Source organism: Salmo salar, chromosome 20, assembly GCF_965601325.2.
Source record: "Salmo salar chromosome 20, fSalSal1, whole genome shotgun sequence".
In the NCBI taxonomy this organism is placed as follows: Eukaryota; Metazoa; Chordata; class Actinopteri; order Salmoniformes; family Salmonidae; genus Salmo; species Salmo salar.
In genome coordinates this window covers 35552614-35579043 of record NC_138310.1, presented here as the reverse complement: position 1 = coordinate 35579043, position 26430 = coordinate 35552614, and the positions used below count along the sequence as shown (strand labels likewise).

The 26430-nt window shown below is 44.0% G+C and overlaps 1 protein-coding gene across 1 annotated transcript in view; it reads left to right on the top strand.

Moving 5' to 3' along the window:
* Positions 1 to 26430, top strand: part of LOC106580521 (zinc finger matrin-type protein 4) — a 196659-nt gene that overhangs the window by 139331 nt on the left and 30898 nt on the right. Inside the window, exon 5 of the mRNA XM_045703277.2 lies at positions 12496 to 12717. Coding sequence (XP_045559233.1) covers positions 12496 to 12717 — 222 coding nt within the window. The remainder of the gene's footprint in view (positions 1 to 12495; positions 12718 to 26430) is intronic.

Below are 26430 nucleotides of genomic sequence, written 5' to 3'. Positions count from 1 at the left end.
TTGCCTAGTTAAATAAAGGTTCAATTACATTAAATAAAAAAAGTTGTGGACAATATTGGAAATAGGGTGCCATTTGGGACGAAAACATACTGGAGGGTGCCTCTCAAAATGTCTCTGCGTTTCTGTTTTCTCTGTCGTACATCATAACCAAATGCACATCGCAACATGTTTAGCCTACATCTAGAGTATGTTTAAGTTCTGTTGTTTACTAAAACAACTTGTCCTATAGTACATGATGAGAAATGTAAGTTAGGCACTGTACTATGCCCATCCGCTACTTAGGGCTGGGCGGTATACCGTATTTTACTATATACCGGTATTGATGCACGGACCGGTTTGGGTTTTTACATAACCTTTTATAATGGTATTTGAATGTTTGGTTTGTTAAATGTGATACACCGTGTGTAACGTCCATTTTTATAGTTTATTTAGCTACTTGAGTCATCTCTCTCAGCTCTCTCTCTCCACGCTGCTTTCCGCACAGACCTAGCCCCTCCCCCTGTCACTCGGGGAGCGCATGTGTTGTTCCTCGACCATGAGACGCTTGCGTTCAGTATTCATGGTAAATGCAGCACATGCAACAATGTTGGTGACAACAATGCTGTTTTCACTTTGCTTCTTAATATACAGTACCAGTCAAATGTTTGGACACCTACTCATTCCAGAGTTATTTTATTTTTTATATTTTCTAAATTGTAGAATAATAGTGAAGACATCAAAACTATGAACTAACACATATGGAATCATGTAGTAACCAAAAAAGTGACACTGGTAGCCACACTTAACCAGCATGGCTACCACAGCATTCTGCAGCGATACGCCATCCCATCTGGTTTGCGCTTAGTGGAACTATCATTTGTTTTTCAACAGGACAATGACCCAACACACCTCCAGGATGTGTAAGGTCTATTTGACCAAAAAGGAGAATGATGGAGTGCTGCATCAGATGACCTGGCCTCCACAGTCACCTGACGTCAACCCAATTGAGATGGTTTGGGATGAGTTGGACCGCAGAATGAAGGAAAAACAGCCAACAAGTGTTCAGCATATGTGGGAACTCCTTCAAGACTGTTGGAAAAGCATTCCAGGTGAAGCTGGTTGAGAGAAAGCCAAGAGTGTGCAACGCTGTCATCAAGGCAGAGGGTGGCCATTTTGAAGAATCTAAAATATATAATATACTTTTTTGGTTACTACATGAATCCATATGTGTTATTTCCTAGTGTTGATGTATGCACTATTATTCTACAATGTAGAAAATGGTACAAATAAAAAAAAACTTGAATGAGTAGGTGTGTACAAACCTTTGACTGGAACTGTAAATCCACTAGTGTTGTATAATTACAATTCGTTTTGTGTTTCTTACATCTGCAAACAGCTAGTTTGTCCTTCCTTACCAAGTTGGGCCTAAATCGTGTTAGCCGCTAATGCTAATCACTAGTTAGCTTGCTAGGTAGTTAGCTAATAAATGTACTGAGTCAGAGCAAATGTAATTAGCTGTACAGCTTGATAATACCAGTGATGGTGTAGACCTAAATCAGCATATTGTTTGTGCAACAGTATCTTCTAAATCAAAGAGGAATAAGCAAGGCATAAATATGTTAGCTACATTCTTCTTCTTCTGTGGGTTTTACTACAACCCAAAAAGGTTATTGTACCACCACCAACTGGACAGGGTTGAAAAAACAAAACCCATACGTGATAGAGAAACCTAACTTAATCCACCCAAAATAAAACCAAAAACCACATGAACAAAACCAGAACCCCAAAACTCCCACTTCTCTCTTCTCAGGCTCTATGTCCTGAGAGGTGGTATGGCTTGTGATAATACTCCATGCAAATCCTCCACAGAAAAGTCTTTCAGTCCAAAGAACCGTTCTGCCGCATCCGCAATGTTATCTATTTTCCAGGACTTCCTCTCCACCTTGGCAGTGCCATTAATCATCATAGCTATAAGCTCCAAAGTCCACCTTCTTAACCTTTAATATATCCGGGTCCTGCTGTTAAATGGAAACCCCTGCAGCCTTCAGGGAAGGCCTATGCACAACTATGGACTCCTCAGGAGCACCATTCGAACGCTCAACCTTTTTAACAGCTGCTGCATATGAAATGCTCTGGACAGCCCTGACTTTGGACACCTCATTCTCTTTCAAACTTCATGGTTCCCACCACAATTGCAACATGGCACATTTTAATCACTTTTAAAACACATGATTTTTCCACAATGGCCTCTGCCTTCTGCAAGCACTTGAAACATGTCCAAAAGCTTTACAATGATCACACTGCATTGGTCCTGGAACAAATGCTCTGACTCTGTAGTTGATCTATCCCAACTGCACTTGAGTAGGGACAGACTCCATATGTGCTGAGAGTCAGGAATAAAGTTCAGGGAGTGAGTGTTTTAATAAATAAAAGAAACCATGAACATGAAACACAAACAATGCACCGACATGAAAACAGAGTCAGTAACACCTGAGGAAAAAACCAAGGGGAGTGACAGATATAGGGAAGCTAATCAAGGAGGCGATGTAATCCAGGTGAGTGTCATGAGGCGCAGGTGCACAGGTGTGCGGGATAATCAGCAGCCTGATGACCTAGAGGCTGGAGAGGGAGTATATGTACCCCCTCCCGACGCGCGGCTCCAACAGCAGTACGCCGTCAAAGGGGACAAACCCGGGGATCAGGAGCGGACCTGACACACCAGCAGAGGCACAGGAACCTGTCGAGTCAGCTGGGGCACGGGAACCTTACAGATCGGCTGAGGCAGGGGAGCCTGACAAGCCGGCTGAGGTAGTGAAGCCTGGCGATCTGGTTGAGGCATGAGAGCCTGTAGCAGTTCCCGGACGCGACGTCATTACTCTGTCCCAAAAAATAACATAAAAAAACACTCCCTGATGCTTCCCTTAGGTGAGGTGTTATTCTGTAACGAGTTAGCTGAGAGTCGGGAAGCAAGTTCAGGGAGTGAGTGTTTTAACCTCTCTAGGGTAGGGGACAGTATTTTGCAAGCCCTGCCACATCCGACGAGCGTCGGAGCCGGTGTAGTATGATTCAATCTTAGTACACCGATGTATCGGATACCTACAGCACCCGATGTCACAGGAAGGCCAAAAATAACATCAAGGACAACAACCACCCGAGCCACTGCCTGTTCACCCCGCTACATTCCAGAAGGCGAGGTCAGTACAGGTGCATCAAAGCTGGGACCAAGAGACTGAAAAATAGCTTCTCTCTCAAGGCCATCCGACTGTTATTTTTTATTTTATTTAACCATTATTTAATGAGACAAGTCAGTAAAGAACAAATTCTTATTTACAATGACGGCCTACCAAAAGCCAAAAGGCCTCTTGCGGGGACGGGGGCCTGGGATTAAAAATAAAAAAATAAATACAGTAGAAATATATGACAAAACACACTTAAAAAAAAAATATATATATATATATATATATATATATTTTTTTTTTATCCGTTATATTACTAGGTAAGTTGACTGAGAACACATTCTCATTTACAGCAACGACCTGGGGAATAGTTTCAGGGGAGAGGAGGGGGATGAATGAGCCAATGGTAAGCTGGGGATGATCACAACATCACAACAACATCACAACAAGAGAGACAACTCAACACTACATAAAGAGAGACCTAAGACAAAAACATAGCAAGGCAGCAACACATGACAACACAGCATGGTAGCAACACAACATAACAAAATGGTTGCAACACAACATGGTAGCAGCACAAAAAGTGGGACAAACATTATTGGGCACAGACATCAGAACAAAGGGCAAGAAGGTAGAGACAACAATACATCACACAAAGCAGCCACAACTTTCAGTAAGAGTGTCCATGATTGAGTCTTTGAATTAAGAGATTGAGATAAAACTGTCCAGTTTGAGTGATTGTTGCAGCTCGTTCCAGTCGCTAGCTGCAGCGAACTGAAAAGAGGAGCGACCTGGAATGTGTGTGCTTTGGGGACTTTTAACAGAATGTGACTGGCAGAAGGGGTGTTGTATGTGGAGGATGAGGGCTGCAGTAGATATCTCAGATAGGGGGGAGTGAGGCCTAAGAGGGTTTTATAAATAAGTATCAACCCGTGGGTCTTGCAACGTGTATACAGAGATTACCAGTTTACAGAGTATATTGTGCATTGATGTGTCCTATAAGGAGCATTGGTGGAAAATCTGATGGCTGAATGGTAAAGAACATCTAGCCGCTCGAGAGCACCCTTACCTGCCGATCTATACATTTTGTCTCCGTAATCTAGCATGGGTAGGATTATCATCTGAATCAGGGTTAGTTTGGCAGCTGGGGTGAAAGAGGAGTGATTATGATAGAGGAAACCAAGTCTAGATTTAACTTTACCTTTGATATGTGCTGAGAGAAGGACAGTGCACGGTCTAGCCATACTCCCAAGCACTTGTATGAGGTGACTACCTCAAGCTCTAAACCCTCAGAGGTAGTAATAACACCTGTGGGAAGAGGGGCATTCTTCTTACTAAACCACATGACCTTTGTTTTGGAGGTGTTCAGAACAAGGTGAAGGGTAGATAAAGCTTGTTGGACACTAAGAAAGCTTTGTTGTAGAGCATTTAACACAAAATCCGGGGAGGAGAGAAATCAGTTCTACAAAATCAGTTCTACAAAATCTCTATCAACATGGTAAATGTGCAACCAGAGGGAAAACAATTCCAGATCACCTGTACTCCACACTCAGCAACGTGTACAAAGCTCTCCCTCGCCCTCCATTTGGTAAATCCGACCACAACTCTATCCTCCTGATTCCTGCTTACAAGCAAAAATTAAAGCAGGAAGCACCAGTGACTCGGTCTATAAAAAAGTGGTCAGATGAAGCAGATGCTAAACTACAGGACTGTTTTGCTATCACAGACTGGAACATGTTCCGGGATTCTTCCGATGACATTGAGGAATACACCACATCAGTCACTGGCTTTATCAATAAGTGCATCGAGGACGTCGTCCCCACAGTGACTGTACGTACATACCCCAACCAGAAGCCATGGATTACAGGCAACATTCGCACTGAGCTAAAGGGTAGAGCTGAAGCTTTCAAGGTGCGGGACTCTAACCCGGATGCTTACAAGATATCCCGCTATGCCCTGCGACGAACCATCAAACAGGCAAAGCGTCAATACAGGGCTAAGATTGAATCATACTACACCGGCTACGACGCTCGTCGGATGTGGCAGGGCTTGCAAACCATTACAGACTACAAAGGGAAGCACAGACGCGAGCTGCCCAGTGACACGAGCCTACCAGACGAGCTAAATCACTTCTATGCTCGCTTCGAGGCAAGCAACACTGAGGCATGCATGAGAGCATCAGCTGTTCCGGATGACTGTGTGATCACGCTCTCCGTAGCCGACGTGAGTAAGACCTTTAAACAGGTCAACATACACAAGGCTGCGGGGCCAGACCGACTACCAGGACGTGTGCTCCGGGCATGTGCTGACCAACTGGAAGGTGTCTTCACTGATATTTTCAACATGTCCCTGATTGAGTCTGTAATACCAACATGTTTCAAGCAGACCACCATAGTCCCTGTGCCCAAGAACACAAAGGCAACCTGCCTAAATGACTATAGACCCGTAGCTCTCACGTCCACCAGCACCAGCTGTTCCGGACAACTGTGTGATCATGCTCTCTGCAGCCGATGTGAGTAAGACTTTCAAACAGGTCAACATTCACAAGGCCGCAGGGGCAGACGGATTACCAGGACGTGTACTGCGAGCATGCACTGACCAACTGGAAAGTGTCTTCACAGACATTTTCAACCTCTCCCTGTCCGAGTCTGTAATACCAACATGTTTTAAGCAGACCACCACAGTCCCTGTGCCCAAGAACACTAACCTGCCTAAATGACTACCGACCCCTAGCATTCACGTCTGTAGCCGTGAAGTGCTTTGAAAGGCTGGGCATGGCTCACATCAACATCATTGTCCCAGAAATATCCCTGTTGTATTCAGCGCATGTGACTAATAAAATCTTATTTGATTCCTACCACCACTGGTGGAACCATGTTTTTGTCGGTTCAGCTGTTCGATCCTTTGGGATGAATAAACTTGGTTTAAGCTTAAATAGTGTTTGTCGATTTCTTACTCTGATATTTAGAATCTAACAGAGCTAACTGAAATTGTTTTTAGAAAGAACATTCTGAAGTTTGGAACCTTGGGTTTTCGTGTCTACATCTAATGAAGATGCTAGCTGTGGCATTCATTACAGTATATAATCCCAGGAAATGTACCATCTGACCATGTATGCAGCACTGTATGGTTTACACATAATGGATTAAATACCCTATGGTTTATGAATAATAATAATAATAATGATAACACTTCCAAACTAACACGTTATCCCAGCATTCCCAGAAAAACAGTGGCAATTCTTACTGAGTTGACTATCCTGGTAAAAACAATTATACATTAAACATTACAATTCTACAAAGTCTCGAAAGAATCCCTCACTACAGGGGCCATAGAGTTGGCCTTTTCATCATAACCTACAGTATACAGCACCTAGTCCCCCTGTACAGGCTCTGTCTAATCTACTGCCTAACATTTACATCACCAGGTTTAGAAATGTGGGAGAGCTGTTGTTTGTTTTTAGTTTTTTTCTCATGGACTGCACCGCTTGCAGTGGTCTCACCCCTCTCAGAGGCGGGTGGAAATGTGCATTGAGAAAATATTTAGTTTTTCGTACAGAGGGGGATAAGGCAGAGGGGAATAGAAATCCCAGAAAGGGGAATGCTTTGTAGGAACAGATAACTGCACAGACATCAGAACACTTTGATCCTTCTCTTTTTTATCCAACAGATGCTGAATCCTGCTCTGAATAAAGTTCAGCGCACACAAAAGTCCTGCTTTTATATGGAGCAAAAGGTGGTTATTTTCATATTGGACACTAAAGCTAAAGCATGAAGAGGATGAAGGTGTTAGTTGGCATTCACTTTAGATGAGCTGCAGCATGAGTTTAGCATCTGTAGCCGTTTGGGGTTTTTGCATAATGTATCTATATCAGGGATGAAAAAGAAATGGCCCATTTCAACCTCTCCTTCTCTCTCCTGTTTGACTATTTTATTCCATGCAAATCAGTTTGCAATGCGACTCAACACACACATTTTTATGCATCCCCCAGGGGGAATGAATGAGAATGAATGTTATCTTTACAAAAAAATATGTTTTTAATTTCTAGAAACACTATGGTATCCAGCTGAAATTCCAGATATCTAAATGTAGTTAGGATACAGTGTGCCAGTTTAACTAACCTTCTTAATTATTACAGACTTAACCCAAAGTGTGCCACTAACATGCATGATAAGCTTAATTAATTCACCATTACATCTCATCAAAGAACAAAAAGCTTTTCAGTTTAACAAACATTTATTTTACAAGGTCTTCTGTGCTGCCATTTGGAAAGGAGCTTCCTTATGATATCTCCTTGACTTGATGATATGAATTAAGTCCATCAGTGCTGCTCTACTGCTGTTTGATTAAAATAAAAATGGATTGTACTGATTTCCTAAAATGCTAAAGTTTTCCTCTGCCACCACTTGATGTGATAACAAACCCCCCAAAACACGTTTTCAAATCTTATGACAGTGAGTGTCAGTCTAACTGAGCTTTGTTTACTGCAGAGTGAATGTAAGGAAAGACATGACTGACACTTCCTTTGTTCAAGCAAGTTATCAATGCAGAAAAGACTCATTTGAATGACTGAAGGATGAAAACAATCAAAATTGATAGTGAATGAAGGGAACGGATGACAGCATTGAGAGAATTTGTACAATTTATACTAGTTATTCTACTTGTCACCCTAGATGTACTACACATATACACTGCTTGTTTTTATATTGAGTCCCTCTTTGCCAGAGCCCTCTCTCATTATCTGCTCTCCTTGTTACTTTGCAGCAACAAGCTCAAGCTGCCTCCCAAATGACAACCTATTCCCTATTTAGTACACTGCTTTTGACCAGGACTCTTAGGGCTCTGGTCAAAAGTAGTGCACTATATAGGGGGGGCGATTTGTGACGCACACTGTTTCACGTGCCATTTGGCAGAAATAAGCAAGATGTTTTCTTATTTTTATTTTTTATTACCTTGGCCAATCAACAACGTAGCTGTCCTTCGCTGCAAAAGTCACACGTCCGTCTTCTTAACGGTAGTACCCTAGTCTCCCTTTGTTGTTTTTTTAATCCCAAGAACCTATAAATATCACTCTGCTCTGGAGAATTGATGGCCTTCTAAGTGATTTTAAAGTACCCTTTACACAGTGGGTGCGTCAATATATTGACACTGGCCAACTGGTTTACTGGACAGAATCTGCCTCTTGGTTTACTTCAGGTATGGTACACTGTTCCAGTAAGCAGTGCACTACTTTTGACCAGGGCCCATAGGACTCATTGTGCACTATTTTAACCAGGGCTCTGGTCAAAAGTAGTGCACTATTTAGAGAATTGGGTGAGAGGTTGGTGGATTGACTTCGCCTCTCTACTGACTTCCCAAATAAAAAAAGGCACAAGTGGTGGAAACAGTATGGCTTTAATGATGCACTAAATGTTGGGAAAGGGCTCACATCCCAATGTGCAGTTATCTATAGAGACTGGGATCTCTCACACAGAACAGGGCAGAACAGTTATCCATCCCCCAAAAATAGCAAGTGATGATTGGGACTGGGGCCACCCCCATTGAGGGTAAAGACTTTGGGTATAAATAGATGGGTTGGTTGTTTAGCAACAAAACTGACACGTGCACAAATATGGGGAAAACAGACAGGGTTGGCTTAGATTGTTACAACATGTAAGCTTCACAGTGTACAACATATTAGCAACACCTTCCTAATATTGAGTTGCACCCCTTTTGCCTTTGGAACAGCCTCAATTTGTCAGGGGCACACATACACAATCCATATCTCCAATTGTCTCAAGGTTTAAAAATCCTTCTTTAACCCATCTCCTGCTTTTCATCTACATTGATTGAAGTGGATTTAACAAGTGACAGAATCATGACAACACACTGCCTTCTGCCCAAAAGGTAGCGTGCGGATTGTTTTCGTGACACTGTCAGCTAACCTGTCTACAGGGCGGCTGCCATTGTAATGAATGGGATGGATGGATGGATGGCGCAGGGCTGGTGATTATTAAGAGTAAGCTATAAGGCTCAGAAGTTCATTTTGAAGAACACAGTGGTCTGGGTCATTGGGACTGTATTCTCCTGTCTGAGATTACAGTGGTCCACAGAGAGCAGTTTTAAGTGAAATTACTGTGATGATGAGTAATGGTGGAGACTTTGTTTGTGTCCCAAATGGTACCATATTCCCTATATACTGTAGCGCACTACTTTTGACCAGAGCTGGGCCCTGCACTATACAGGGATTATGGTTCCATTTAGAGTGCATAATTTTGTGGGATCCTCATCCCACAGTGGATAGCTACATTTCCCCCATTGCTTATTTGTACAGTAAGCATGAATTGCTTATGAAGTTGTGCTAGAGTTACAGTATTTATGAAGGATAAATATATTCATATTAAAGGTTTATTAGCTTTCAGAGTTTTACTTCCTGCTTCTTATTAGTCTAGTCAGGACTGGAATCAACAAGCAGCCTATTTAAAGTTTTCTAAAAAAATTACAACCTTTACCCTGAGCCTGATTTTGATGGATGTTTTCCCTAAACCTCAGAGCAGCCGCAATCGATACTGTAATATGTCACTGCTGCTAGGGAAGGTTAATATCTGTGGTGTAACAACAAGCAGACACATTCAAAACCACTCTGCGTCTCTGCCTGATTAGCACATCCATGTTAGATGGTAGGCAATATTTATCCCAAGAGTTACAGGCTCCTGTCACCAAAATAACGGACACATTTTGGCAGTTATTCTTTCTTTCTAAAATGGCATTTGACCAAAATGCCAATCTCAGAAGTGATCTATGTTGTTAAGAGGACAGACTGGCCATGTTGACCTACAGTGTCATGGGAGCTGTGCGATTAATCTGTTGTTTACACCTGCTACTTGAACTTAAAACTGACGTGAAGAGACTAATGACAATAATTAGCTTTTATGAAATGCGCCTTGGGGATCTGAGAGTTTTTGATTGGTAGCCTAGTGGTACTGGAAATGTCACAGCCACAATTATGAACGACATGAAGGGCTGCCCTTTCTAAATTATTCAGGAAATGGTCAAAAGGACAAATGCTGATAACCACAAGCAATAAATACCAGCATGATGATTATTCCATGGTAATAGAGTTTGATTGTAAATTCTTAGCAAGATGTTGATGACATCTCTACTGAAAGACTATCACAATTGTACAAATCTATCATAAAGCACTGGTCTTTTTACAGTGCATTCGGAAAGTATTCAGACCCCTTGACTTTTTCCACATTTTGTTACGTTACAGCCTTATTCTAAAATGGATTCAATTACAATATTTCCTGATCAATCTACACAGAATACCCCATAATGACAAAATGAAACAGGCATTTCCGAATGCACTGTATTTAAGGTGACACTTCATAAAACATTTTTCATCAAGTGTCAACTTAAATAATGTTTGTTCCTAACTGTCAGAATGTATGTTCTTTATAATCAGCCTGGTCTCATAGACGAGATATAATATAACATAGTAAAGGTAAATCCGGGACACTCAAAAAAGTATGATATGCTACGTTTGGTATGGTTACATAAGACAGAAGGTTACTTAAGGCAAAACGAAAGTAGTGTGCTTGGTCAGGCTGGATGGGTAGGCGAATGTCTAACAACCCAAAGGTTGCGTGTTTGAATCTCATCACGGACAACTTCAGCATTTTAGCTACTTTGCAACTACTTACTACTTTTTAGCTACTTTGCAACTACTTAGTATGTTAGCTAACCCTTCCCCTAACCCTTTAACGTAACTCCTAACTCCTAACCCCAACCTTAACCCTAACCTTAACCCTTAGCCTAGCTAGCGTTAGCCACCTAGCCGGATTTATGTTTACTATGTTACGTCTAGCCCTAAGTCCAGGTTGTTTAAATATATAATATTGCGCCACACGCACGCATAATGCAAATGAGATGAATTGCCTTGTGTTTGCCAATGAAAATTACACATTGCATTAAGCTGGTAGCTTGTGGAAGTGAAACTCATTAATTCTGTTGCTTCGAGGGATGCACTTCTCTTAGATTATGTGGAAAGAAGCTGAAAGACACAATTAGAGACAAGAAATTTGGGATCAACATGTCTGTTTGAGCAAGACAAAAAGAAGAGGGAAAATGCTTTGCCTTGTTAATGAAAAAAATCTATCTTCTTGAAATTAATACGTTTCTGCTTCCTCTTTGTTCCCTGGCCCCATTGACATCACCATCCCCCACAAATGATATACTGTGCATTTCACACTCCTACAGCCACTTAATTCCCAGTTTCACATTCTGACATCCTCTTTACTGCTACAGCAGTTAATTGCCTGAATTAGATGCTGTCTAAACCAAGGGCTTTGTTATCAACTTGTACATGCCTTTGTGTGCTATAAGTGACAAACCGGCAAGAAATATAACAGTGTGCTTGTAGCCACTCCAGATCAAAAGCTATTTCCTACACTACCTTTCCCATTGTTTCCAGTGAGTACTTATTTTTTAAACGAATTTTCCATACTGTTTGAATGCTACCCCTTTTGATACCCTTTCCATAATGCAGTGTTTCATACACACTTCAGGAGAAAATACCCTTGGCTAGTAGAATGTCACCCGGGCCAGTATAAATTGTGGTCTACTAGCCCAGCTGGCCAATGCCCAAAAATCCCTTCACAGTACAAGTTCTGACATAAAGATGAGCATAAATCACCATGCTGTAGCCTATCCTTATAATCAACATGGCTGAAGAACATGGTGCTGATGTTTGTGTTTCTACACTGCAACTCTGTCATGCCGTGACACTCACAGGAGTTGCCACTTGGAGACGATGACTGCCTCACAGTGCCTCAGTGGTCTGTAATGGGATCTGATGCCTTGTAACGGGACCTCTGTAAATGTTGACTTATGAAGGGTGGGCTGAGCGCTCAAGTGGTAAAACGGATTATCTTGATAGCAAATCACATTTAGAAAAACGCAGCGCTGCACAATCTGATGTTTGTTCGGCATTAATGGTGGCATCCATGCATGAAGGAACATTGCACACAAGTAGGCAGCAGTAAGTAGACCAGGGTCTTTTTTCCGATTGCCAAGTATGATTTAGGATTTCTTCTTCAGGCTTGCCAGAGCCAAAGTGATGCAATGCCTGTTATCAGTGCTCATTTATTGCCTCCCATTTTGCAAATTTTTTTTCACTTGGCAACAAAGCTTTTTGCTTTACCATGCTTCTTATTTTCCTCCTTAAGTTTTGTTCAGAAGCTGTTTCATAGCTGATGGTTAAAAAAACAAACACCTGTTTATGTTTTGGTCTAGAGAGTGTTGTCAAACAGCTGAACAATGTTGATGTGAACTCCCCTGTCTTTGTTTTCTGTCCAATCAGAGGTGCCGCCCAGTCCGGTGAAAAGTTCCCTGGAAACAACCCCGGTGACCTCTCCTCGGCAGCGCAGGGACTCAGACCGCTACTGCCAGCTATGCAACGCCTGGTTCAACAACCCGGGCATGGCACAGCAGCACTACGATGGCAAGAAGCACAATAAAAACGCAGCTCGCGCTGTCCTCCTGGAACAGCTGGGCAAGACCCTGGACATGGGAGAGATGAAAGGTACAGAACAGAAGAGGCCTGATCCAGACTAGATACCTGGCAGTCTGTCTCTCGCTTTCTCGCACTCTCTCTCACTCTATCATGTCACACAGACAACCATGCAGCCCACTGCCTCCTCCCCTCACTCCCACTTATTAACAGACAGGATTGTTACTTACCATTGCTTCTGTGTGTAGTAACATTTATATATGAAAGTGTGTGTGTATTAACATTTATATATGATAGTGTGTGTAGTAACATATGAACATGTGTGTGTAGTAACATTTATATATGAAAGTGTGTGTGTGTGTTCGTGTGTAGTAAAATGTATATATGAAAGTGTGCGTGTGTGTGTGTGTGTGTGTGTGTGTGTGTGTGTTTGTATGTGTAGTAAAATGTATATATGAAAGTGTGTGTGTGTGTGTGTGTGCGTGTGTGTGTGTGTGTGTGTGTGTGTGTGTGTGTAGTAAAATGTATATATGAAAGTGTGTGTGTATGTAGTAACATTTATATATGAAAGTGTGTGTGTGTAGTAACCTAGTTATATGGAATGACACAGGAAAAAGCCATGACAAGGTGTTACAGTAAGTAAGAAAATAGAACCCTGTCTACTAGAGTGCATCAAATCTATTGTGCATCCAGTATGAAGAAATCTGCATGTACAGTACTGGGGGCTAAAGGCATAGGGGAAAATACGACACAAATTAACTTGTCAGTTTTGCATTGCTGGTCTAATAGAATATGCGTATCAGCTGAATTCTTGTGACTATTACAGGCCTTTGAGAAATGCCCAGGTATAGGGTCAGTATGTGCTGTCATTCATTTGTACACTTCATGGTATTTATTACACTATTTAGTATGACACTATCATCTATTAAACAGGGAGCTAGGGAGAACCAATATCCTTTGATTGATGTTAAATAGGAGGCTCCTATTGTTCCAGCTGTGTTGCATACAGCCCTCCTGACATAGCTAGTGTCTGCTTCTATGCCAGCCAGAGAGAGCCACAGTGCAGAGGCTCGGTGTTGCAACGTACCCTGACTCGATAAGCCTGTTTCGGGCTGTTAATTTTGGAGTGGGGAGGGGGAATGGTGCTCTCGCTCTATCTCCTACCCACAATATGTCAATAACAATTACAGAATATTAGTCCAGCAGCAGACTGCTGCGGTGGGTTGGGAAAGGTACCAGGGCAGCATGAAGAGCCCAGAATGTTGTAAAGTTAAGTAGTGCCTGAGCAGACATAATGTGGGATGTCTCTTCAGTCATGTTTGATTAGAGATGTAACTTAGCCCCCTAACTACTAGTCGTATTAATACTTATGACTGATAGGTGGGCTCTGCATTGTCAGGGGCGAATTGGGATGCTCCGTGCAACCCAGTCACATCTGATTGAAGATGCACTGTTGCTTAGCTACTTAACTCCTGGTGTTATTGATGCTCACAGCTGGTAGGTGGGTTATGTCTTGTCAGGGATGAATTGGGAGGCTCTGTGCTGCCCCGTCACATCTGGAGATTTAGCCTTGTCCTAGTACTAACTCCAAGGATGATTATTCTCGCTTGAGATTAACGTGAGTCTTCGCTGACTCGACACTTTGAACTGCGTTGTTACGTACACCTCGTGGAGGAGGGATTGCAACACCCTGCTACATCTCAACTCCCCGTGGAGTGAAAAAGTATGTGATTGTAGGTGCGGGGAAGGATGACAGAGGCAGAGAAAAATACAGTTAACAGGGAATCTATTATTCCTAAACACGCTAAAGTGGGGAAAAGGGGCTGGACGGAACCAAAGCAAAGAAAGTTAAAGTTAAAGATTCTCCTCTCTTACCTTACCTGCCTTCTCACTTCTTACCTAACCTTGAACACCACCTGGCACGCTAAACAAAATTCAGGGGGTGATCCACCCAGGTCTTACCTAGTGTGCATAGACAGATTAAATACTATGAGTTATGTATGCCCACAGGCCTCTTGTCTAAACACTCCCAAGGTGCGATCCCCTTCCCACCCTGGGAACAAATGAAACAGAATAATTACCAATACTTTAAGTGAAAAATGTAATTAACCAAAAATACTAAGTCCTATTGGCATACACATACCTCTGAAGGAGCGGCTAAAAAATGTTATCCACAAAACTTTTATTGACCGCCACAACAATCAACACAAGACAAAAATAAGCTATATTTCCTAACAAAGGAACACTGGCTTTTATCAAGCTGGAGAAGGAGTTGGTAATGAAGAGACGAGAGGGAGGGGTCAGAGCTCCAATCAGCGATGGGGCCGACCAATCAGCTGCTTCTGGAATCCAGGAAGCCATTTCCTGAAATACACAGACATACAAACCCACAACAACACAGAAACTGGGGGACGTAACATGCGTGATCGTTTCAAGTTGAGTATAATGCCTCCCAAAGCTGTCCTCGTTTCTCAGACGGTTCTGTCCCTGAATATCTCCTGAATGCGCTCTCCCAGACAGGCGCCGCTTGAAGTAGATGAGCCATAACTCAAAGCCATTTTCATTGGCTTCTTTTTCTGTACATTGTATCTAACAGAGTGTTTCCCCAACGTCACTATAGTCATTATGGGAGGCAGAATTCAACACTCGCAGCCTAGTGAGCGTTTCTCTCAGGTGATTATCAATTAGTAATGAAGTGGCAAATCATCCTAACAGGCAGAACTAGCTTGTAAAATAAGAATTTGTTCTTAACTGACTTGCCTAGTTAAATAAAAATCCCTGCCCGCTGTGCTGTGATTTGCCCTGGCTTCTCCTGCTTCCTCTCTACCCCGGCCAAACCCTTCCCTAACCAAACCCTTCCCTAACCTGGACGACGCTGGGCCAATTGTGCACTGGTTGGTTGTGATACAGCCCAGGATCGAACCAGGGTCTGTAGTGACGCCTCTAGCACTGAGATGCAGTGCCTTAGACCTCTGCGCCACTCGGGAGTGTTGGGCTGGGCTGCTTAATTCATAGGGCTGCAGAGCCAGTGTAGGCAGGCTCATCTTTCACACAAATGCATCCAAATGAAATAGCACTTCTCTTTTCCCTCTGTTCTTTTTTGTCCTGCCTCACATAATTGTCCTGTCCTTGCACATTGTTTTACAGTTGTCTGATGTGGGATGGCTATTAAACCAACAATTGTAGATGGGAATCTGGCAGTTGTGACTTTTCCATGCAGTTCATTAAATATTTATTGAGTACCTATTGAGAGGAGCATTTTATAGATTTCCTGTACATTGGTTGGTGGTTATACAGCTCAGTAGTGGTGTTGTTTCTGAGAATTGAGTGAGTGAGAGTACAGCACTCTGCTGTGTTTACACAAAGTCTGCCTCACAAATGGCACCCTATTCCCTATATAGTGCACTACTTTTGGTGCCATTTAGGATGCCATAATGTGGGCCCCCAACCTATTAGTACTCTGTTCTGTGTTCTGTAGAAGATGAGCCTCCAGAGGAGGACCTGCCCACTTCTCTCTCTGCTCTGATTTACCAACAGCCTTTTGTTTTTGTTTTTCTTTTATCTCACCATCCCACTCATCTATCTTTGCTCCCATTTCACCCTCTGTTTGTTACCAATCCTAAACCCTACTAAACAAACTATTATCCTCTACCATCCTAAACCCTGCTAACCCCACTATTATCCTCTACCATCCTTAACCCTGCTAACCCCACTATTATCCTCTATCATCCTAAACCCTACTAACCCCACTATTATCCTCTACCATCCTAAACCCTACTAACCCCACTATTATCCTCTACCATCCTAAACCCTACTAACCCCACTATTATCCTCTACCATCCTAAACCCTACTAACCCCACTATTATCCTCTACCATCCTAAACCCTACTAACCCCACTATTATCCTCTACCATCCTAAACCCTACCAACCTCACTATTATCCTCTACCATCCTAAACCCTACAAACTTCAATATTATCTACCATCCTAAACACTACTAACCTCAATATTATCCTCTACCATCCTAAACACTGCTAACCTCAATATTATCCTCTACCATCCTAAACCCTACAAACTTCAATATTATCTACCATCCTAAACACGGCTAACCCCACTATTTTCCTCTACCATCCTAAACACTGCTAACCTCAATATTTCCCTAAACCCTGCTAACTTCACACTATGATCATCTAGGTTCAGCCATGTTCTCTGGTTTTACATTTCCCTCCAGAGCTGAGACTTCATGGAGCTTTGTAAAGCTGTGCTACATACTGCACTGCATGCATCTAAAGGGTGTGTGCATATGTTTCATAGCTACCTACTTGTATACACTATACAGATCTATAGCATAAGGGCTTATGTAATCTGTACGTATCGTAGCTAGCTATACCTGCATATGAGGCCCTCTGTTCCACTAGGAGCTGAAAGGAATAACTATACTTTACCTGCATACAGTTTCTAGGTTATCTATACCATACGGGCTTATGTCATCTGTATGTACTGTACAATATGTACTGTTAACTTGACTGTACCCCATTTCTTATGTAGTGCACTACTTTTGACCAAGGCCCATACGGCTCTGGTCAAAAGTAGTGCACTATGTAGGGAATAGGGTGCCATTTGGGACATAATCCACATCACCTCCATACATCAATTAATGTAATGTAGGGAAAATGTAAGCAAGATCCAAGACAGTCCAATCTATCCCAGTTAGTTCATGATGTATTGAATTGCTGCAGTCTATTTTAGAGACTGCTCATGGTGCTTTGTTTCTTATAAAGTCCTTTTTTGGAAGTAACAGAAGATGATGGTGTGAGTCACATTCCAAAACATGTTTCCCTGCTAGAAGAGCAACAACTTGTCTTATTATTGTTATCATATACAATTGAAATATAGCTTCTACTTCTAAGTTGTTCTTTCTCTTCTAAGATAAGAAATAAGTTGCTCTATTATTATTACTATTATCATCTAATATATAAATATAGCTTTGGGTTATGGAGGAGGAGGTGCATTAGCTACATTACATTCCAACATCATGGGCATTAATATGGAGTTGGTGCCCCTTTGCTGCTATAACAGCCACCACTCTTCTGGGAAGGCTTTCCACTAGATGTTGGAACACTGCTGCGGGGACTTGCTTCCATTCAGCCACAAGAGCATTAGTGAGGTCGGGCACTGATGTTGGGCAATTAGGCCTGGCTTGCAGTCGGCATTCCAATTCATCCCAAAGGTGTTTGATGGGGTTGAGGTCAGGGCCCTGCGCAGGCCAGTCAAGTTCTTCCACACCGATCTCGACAAACCATTTCTGCATGGACCTCGTTTTGTGCACGGGTGCATTGTCATGCTGAAACAGGAAAGGGCCTTCCCCAAACTGTTGCCATAAAGTTGGAAGCAAAGAATTGTTTAAAATGTCATTGTATGCTGTAGCATTAAGATTTCCCTTCACTGGAACTAAGGGGCCTAGTCCGAACCCTGAAAAACAGCCCCAGACCATTATTCCTCCTCCATCAAACTTTACAGTTGACACTATGCATTGAGACAGGTAGCATTCTCCTGGCATCCGCCAAACCCTGTCGGACTGCCAGAAGGTGAAGCGTGATTCATCGCTCCAGAGTCCAATGGCGGCAAGCTTACACCACTCCAGCCGACACTTGGCATTGTGCATGGTGATCAAAGGCTTGTGTGCAGCTGCTCAGCCATGGAAACCCATTTCATGAAGCTTCCAAAGAAACAGTTATTGTGCTGATGTTGCTTCCAGAGGTAGTTTGGAACTCAGTAGTGAGGGTTGCAACTGAGGACAGATTATTTTTACGCGCTCTGAGCTTCAGCACTCGGAAGTCCTGTTCTGTGACCTTGTGTGGCATACCACTTCGCGGCTGAGCCATTGTTGCTCCTAGACTTTCCACTTCACAATAACAGCACTTACAGTTGACCTGGGCAGCTCTAGCAGGGCAGAACTTTGACTAACTGACTTGTTGGAAAGGTAGCATCCTATGACGGTGCCGTGTTGAAAGTCACTGTGCTCTTCAGTAAGGCCATTCTACTGCCAATGTTTGTCTATGGAGATTGCATGGCTGTGTGCTCGATATTATACACCTGTCAGCAACGGGTGTGTCTGAAATAGCCGAATCCACTCATTTGAAGGGGTGTCCACATGCTTTTGTGTATATATAGTGTATATTCAATCTGAATATAATGGTGTCTGTTGCTGTGGCAAAGCGTTGGACCACTGACTGTGTCTGAGAGATGTGGTTCTATCTGGACTGTAACACTGCAGTAATTTATGACAAGAGAAAGACAGAATAGGAGATGGTCCCATTTTCTTGTTTCCATTGCACAGGCAAATAATGGCAGTTCTCCCAGGGGCTACCTCGGTATAAGCCCCTGGCTCCATGGACTGATGACACACATTTATACAATTGCTCTCGCTTTGATCTTTTATCGTCTTTTCCTCCCTCCAGTCAAACTCATCATATCTGAGTTCGTATGCAAACCAAAAATGGCACCCTATTCCCTATTTAGTGCATTTGACCGGGCCCATAAAAGTAGTACACTATATAGGGAATAGGGGTGCCATTTTGGACCCATCCTGAGACTGTAGACTGCACTGCAACCCAGACCATTTTGTTTTAACTAACACTGTAAGGAGATTTAATCTTCTCTATTGTATGTCTCATGTGCTTAGTCTATAACAAAACATGCTTATTGAGCAGAAAGGAGGACTAGAATGGTTTATTATGGTGCGGCTGGCCCCTAAGCTATGTCTCTCATATAACTAATGCTCATCAAATGAAAATAGGGGCACTTACTTGATTCAGTTGCACTTGAAGTTTTGTTTAAAATTTTCTGGGGCTGGGCACTATTTTCACTACTAGTCTTCCCCACTTTGGAATGGGGGCCCAGCTTTGTCTGTCATAGAACCAATGCTCATTTAAATGAAAAATAGGAGCCAGCACTCACTTCATTCAGTTGCACTGTTCACTGCTAAATTGTTCTTTAACAAGCAACATATCCTAACAGAGCACACACCGCAAATGGCTTCTATCAAACTTTCATTGAGCACATTTGGTTAAGAAAGTGTTGGAAGACTAGCTGACGTCATGGCATAAGCTAATGGGGATCCGAATGAAGAATAAAGACTAAAGCACATTCTCTTGTCATCCTGATAGAACTACTGCTGCCATGCCATCTCTCTGCCTTCATCTCTCCCTCTCATCATCAGGTTTATTAATCAATCCCTTCAGATCTCACGTCCAAGCAGATGCATGCACATCTAATGCAATCTGATATGATTGCATCAGTGATTATGACGTTCCCCCGGAGTGTTTAGTTTACACCATAGCCAGCCCTGTCAATCAAACCAAGACATGATGATAAATTGTGTTTTCCGAACTCCATCCCAGCATGGTTAATTGGAGAGACGTCTCCGAGAGATGTGATTTGGCACGTCCTCTCTACTAGCTTCAGCAGCTTTCTCCCGGAGCCCTGCATTCCCAATTCACAAGCCACTCCTTTTGTCTGTCTGTATGCTGCCATTTCAATCCCTCCTGACCCTAAAATAGATCTAATACTACCTTAATGGCAGGCTCAGCTGATCAAGCTCCTCTCCAAGAGGGCAGAGGAGGAAGGAAGGCTCTGTTCAAGTTGTCGTATATTTCATCAAAGGAGGAGAGGCAATTCAATCTGGAGACAACCGGGAGAGCGGGAGATTACACCAACCCTAAACTGAATTTATTTCCCATCGTATTGGTGTACTGTGTTTTCAGAATGAAATTTTATCTGCAGCATGATTCACTGAACAAGATTGCTTTTAACAAGGATTTCATTTCAACACTTTGTATTGTTTAAAGATGGGTTAGATGGAAAGATGAGCTGCCTTTTTAAAGCAACAGGGGATCTGTGTTTACACTGCAGGCTTTATCCACATTATTTGGAATTCACCATTTACCTGATGAAGACATGTTTTTTGAAACGCGTCAGTGGTAAGCAAATTCAATAAAGGCTTATTTTGCTGCAGGCTTCTAGCTTTACAATTTATTTTATTTAGTTCTCAGCATTTTCCTATCCATGAGTATAATCCTTGTCAACTAGTTTGAGATCACACAAGTGAGGAATGTTTTTCATTACATGTAATACAGCCAAGAAGCTGACTGTAGTTTTGGACTATTGGGCCATTTGTCCTGATCTGAGTGGCGTTCCCTTGCCTTCAGAGGAAGCATATGCTGTTTCAGGAGATGCACCATTGGAGTGGGCCAGATGACTCGTGGTTAATTTAGCATGAACCATGGACCAGCACCACCTTTCTCTGCTCATAAACAATCCATGATTACACTGTTGATCGATCACATTGTCTGGCTGCCACAGGTTCTCCGTTGCTGGCCTCTGAAGGCCGCGACAATATCTCTCAGTTAACAATTGAGACAATGAAAGCTGTGGCTGGAATAATATTCCATATTATGCAGTAGAGTGACTCAATTGAGCGTTGACATAGGATATTCCCATTAGAGATACACTAGGGGAAGGAAGAGATGAATAGGATAACATGGCAGAACGATTTGACTAGTGCAGTGTTAGCTAGCTAGCTACTTAGTTGTCTTTGTCATAGCTTGATAATTGTGTAGTCTAGTAATTACCGAGGTTAGCTAGCCAGCCATCGAGGTTAGCTAGCCAGCTATTTCCGTCCCCCGCGACGCCATTTTTCCAAACCCAGCCAACTATTAGCGACGAGCAGCATTGTAGAAACTAAATACATTACAAGCAACGTCTTGATTAGTGTTATGTTAGCTAGCTAGCTACAAAGTTGCTTTGTATCATGACAATGTGTACTACTGAAACTATCGAGGTTACCTAGCCAGCTACACGTTCAAAGTCAACAACGCAGCCACTGCTAGCTAGCCTACTCCACCAGCCAGCAGTACTGTATCATTTTAGTCAATAAGATTTTTGCAATGTAAGCTTAACTTTCTGAACATTCGAGACATGTAGTCCACTTGTCATTCCAATCTCCTTTGCATTAGCGTAGCCTCTTCTGTAGCTTGTCTACTATGTGTCTGTCTATCCCTGTTCTCTCCCCTCTGCACAGGCCATACAAACGCTCCACACCGCGTGGCCGCTGCCACTCTAACCTGGTGGTCCCAGCGCGCACGACCCACGTGGAGTTCCAGGTCTCCGGCAGCCTCTGGAACTGCCGGTCTGCGGCCAACAAGGCTGAGTTCATCTCAGCCTATGCTACCTTCCAGTCCCTAGACTTCCTGGCGCTGACGGAAACATGGATTACCACAGATAACACTGCTACTCTTACTGCTCTCTCCTCGTCTGACTACGTGTTCTCGCATACCCCTAGAGCATCGAGCCAGCGGGGTGGTGGCACTGGAATCCTCATCTCTCCCAAGTGGACATTCTCTCTTTCTCCCCTGACTCATCTGTCTATCTCCTCATTTGAATTCCATGCTGTCACAGTTACCAGCCCTTTCAAGCTTAACATCCTTATCATTTATCGCCCTCCAGGTTCCCTTGGAGAGTTCATCAATGAGCTTGACGCCTTGATAAGTTCCTTTCCTGAGGATGGCTCACCTCTCACAGTTCTGGGTGACTTTAACCTCCCCACGTCTACCTTTGACTCATTCCTCTCTGCCTCCTTCTTTCCACTCCTCTCCTCTTTCGACCTCACCCTCTCACCTTCCCCCCCTACTCACAAGGCAGGCAATACGCTTGACCTCATCTTTACTAGATGCTGTTCTTCCACTAATCTCATTGCAACTCCCCTCCAAGTCTCCGACCACTACCTTGTATCCTTTTCCCTCTCGCTCTCATCCAACACTTCTCACTCTGCCCCTACTCGGATGGTATTGCGCCGTCCCAACCTTCGCTCTCTCTCTCCCGCTACTCTCTCCTCTTCCATCCTATCATCTCTTCCCTCTGCTCAAACCTTCTCCAACCTATCTCCTGATTCTGCCTCCTCAACCCTCCTCTCCTCCCTCTCTGCATCCTTTGATTTCTTCTGTACCCTATCCTCCAGGCCGGCGCGGTCCTCCCCTCCTGCTCCGTGGCTCGACGACTCACTGCGAGCTCACAGAACAGGGCTCCGGGCAGCCGAGCGGAAATGGAGGAAAACTCGCCTCCCTGCGGATCTGGCATCCTTTCACTCCCTCCTCTCTACATTTTCCTCTTCTGTCTCTGCTGCTAAAGCCACTTTCTACCACTCTAAACTCCAAGCATCTGCCTCTAACCCTAGGAAGCTCTTTGCTACCTTCTCCTCCCTCCTGAATCCTCCTCCCCCTCCCCCCCCCTCCTCCCTCTCTGCAGATGACTTCGTCAACCATTTTGAAAAGAAGGTTGACGACATCCGATCCTCGTTTGCTAAGTCAAACGACACCGCTGGTCCTGCTCACACTGCCCTACCCTGTGCTTTGACCTCTTTCTCCCCTCTCTCTCCAGATGAAATCTCGCGTCTTGTGACGGCCGGCCGCCCAACAACCTGCCCACTTGACCCTATCCTCTCCTCTCTTCTCCAGACCATTTCCGGAGACCTTCTCCCCTACCTCACCTCGCTCATCAACTCATCCTTGACCGCTGGCTACGTCCCTTCCGTCTTCAAGAGAGCGAGAGTTGCACCCCTTCTGAAAAAACCTACACTCGATCCCTCCGATGTCAACAACTACAGACCAGTATCCCTTCTCTCCTTTCTCTCCAAAACTCTTGAACGTGCCGTCCTTGGCCAGCTCTCTTGCTATCTCTCTCAGAATGACCTTCTTGATCCTAATCAGTCAGGTTTCAAGACTGGGCATTCAACTGAAACTGCTCTTTTCTGTGTCACGGAGGCTCTCCGCACTGCTAAAGCTAACTCTCTCTCCTCTGCTCTCATCCTTCTAGACCTATCTGCTGCCTTTGATACCGTGAACCATCAGATCCTCCTCTCCACCCTCTCCGAGCTGGGCATCTCCGGCGCGGCCCACGCTTGGATTGCGTCCTACCTGACAGGTCGCTCCTACCAGGTGGCGTGGCGAGAATCTGTCTCCGCACCATGTGCTCTCACCACTGGTGTCCCCCAGGGCTCTGTTCTAGGCCCACTCCTATTCTCGCTATACACCAAGTCACTTGGCTCTGTCATATCCTCACATGGTCTCTCATATCATTGCTATGCAGATGACACACAATTAATCTTCTCCTTTCCCCCTTCTGACAACCAGGTGGCGAATCGCATCTCTGCATGTCTGGCAGACATATCAGTGTGGATGACGGATCACCACCTCAAGCTGAACCTCGGCAAGACGGAGCTGCTCTTCCTCCCGGGGAAGGACTGCCCGTTCCATGATCTCGCCATCACGGTTGACAACTCCCTTGTGTCCTCCTCCCAGAGTGCTAAGAGCCTCGGCGTGACCCTGGACAACACCCTGTCGTTCTCCACTAACATCAAGGCGGTGACCCGATCCTGTAGGTTCATGCTCTACAACATTCGCAGAGTACGACCCTGCCTCACACAGGAAGCGGTACAGGTCCTAATCCAGGCACTTGTCATCTGCCGTCTGGATTACTGCAACTCGTTGTTGGCTGGGCTCCCTGCCTGTGCCATTAAACCCCTACAACTCATCCAGAACGCCGCAGCCCGTCTGGTGTTCAACCTTCCCAAGTTCTCTCACGTCACCCCGCTCCTCCGCTCTCTCCACTGGCTTCCAGTCGAAGCTCGCATCCGCTACAAGACCATGGTGCTTGCCTACGGAGCTGTGAGGGGAACGGCACCTCCGTACCTTCAGGCTCTGATCAGGCCCTACACCCAAACAAGGGCACTGCGTTCATCCACCTCTGGCCTGCTCGCCTCCCTACCTCTGAGGAAGCACAGTTCCCGCTCAGCCCAGTCAAAACTGTTCGCTGCTCTGGCACCCCAATGGTGGAACAAGCTCCCTCACGACGCCAGGACAGCGGAGTCAATCACCACCTTCCGGAGACACCTGAAACCCCACCTCTTTAAGGAATACCTGGGATAGGATAAAGTAATCCTTCTAACCCCCCCTTAAAATATTTAGATGCACTATTGTAAAGTGGTTGTTCCACTGGATATTATAAGGTGAATGCACCAATTTGTAAGTCGCTCTGGATAAGAGCGTCTGCTAAATGACTTAAATGTAAAATGTAAATGATCACAACACTGGATTCGATTTACTGTAAACTTATCCTATATTGTATGGATAGGGTGACACAACAGTTATGTGAAGCTGGGTGTCTGACACTGTATCCCTAGTTGGGCTTTGGAAGAATCCTCTGCCATAGGTGTCCTAGATGTGAAACGAAGATCTATGGGTGAGATTCAGATGAAGACAGCGGGACATTTTCAATTGTCTCTTCTACCTGTTACTCTCTTCTCATATTGGGAATCTCAATGTCCAGTTAACACAGAAATAAATGGCTCTCTTATAACTCAGAGCAGAGGCCCCTGAATACAAGAAGGATGAGCATGATCAGAGTGAATGCAGAAGCAGCAGACAGAGGCCCAGCACTCCAGCGGTGGTAAGCTGGTGCTTCATTGCTCGTGCAGGGCAGGCGCCATGGGAGGTGCTTCAGGTTGGATGGTGTTGATGGATGCCGGGGCTGCAGCACATTCAACTTTTCAAAAAGCGTTTGAGATGCGGCCTGTCAAAATGACACGCAGTGCCGAGTCTCAGCGCCATAAGGGAGTTTATAAAAATGTGATTTATTTTTCAAATTCTTTGTGGGTCTGTGTAATCTGAGGGAACTATGCGTCTCTGATATGGTCATACATTTGGTAGGAGGTTAGGAAGTGCAGCTCAGTTTCCACCTCGTTTTGTGGGCAGTGTGCACATAGCCTGTCTTCTCTTGAGAGCCAGGTCTGCCTACGGCGGCCTTCCTCAATAGCAAAGCCATGCTCATTGAGTCTGTACATAGTCAAAGCTTTCCTTAATTGTGGGTCAGTCACAGTGGTCAGGTATTCTGCTACTGTGTACTCTCTGTTTAGGGCCAAATAGCATTCTAGTTTGCTCAGTTTTTTTGTTAATTACTTGACACATTGGAAATAATTATCTTTATGTTTTCCCATGATTTGTTTGGGTCTAATTGTGTTGCATTCCTGGGGCTCTGTGGGGTCTGTTTGTGTTTGTGAACAGAGCTCCATGACCAGCTTGCTTATGGGACTCTTCTCCAGGTTAATCTCTCTGTAGGTGATGGCTTTGTTATGGAAGGTTTGGGAATCGCTTCCTTTTAGGTGGTTGTGGAATTTAATGGCTCTTTTCTGGATTTTGATAATTAGCGGGTATCGTCCAAAATGTGGTGTTTCAATTAGTTTTTTCCCCCATTTTGTGAATTATTGGTTGATGAGCGGACCCCACAACCATAAAGGGCAATGGGTTCTATAACTGATTCAAGTATTTTTAGCAAGATCCTAATAGGTATGTGAAATTTTATGTTCCTTTTGATGGCATAGAAGGCCCTTCTTGCCTTGTTTCTCAGATCATTCACAGCTTTGTGGAAGTTACCTGTGGCGCTGATGTTTAGGCCGAGGTATGTATCGTTTTTTTGTGTGCCCGAGGGCAACGGTGTAGAGATGGAATTTGTATACGTGGTCCTGGCAACGACCTTTTTCGGAACACCATTATTTTTGTCTTACTGAGATTTACTGTCAGGGCCCACGTCTGACAGAATCTGTGCAGAAGATCTAGGTGCTGCTGTAGGCCCTCCTTGGTTGAGGACAGAAGCACCAGATCATCAGCAAACAGTAGCCATTTGACTTCAGATTCTAGTATGGTGAGGCCAGGTGCTGCAGACTGTTCTAGTA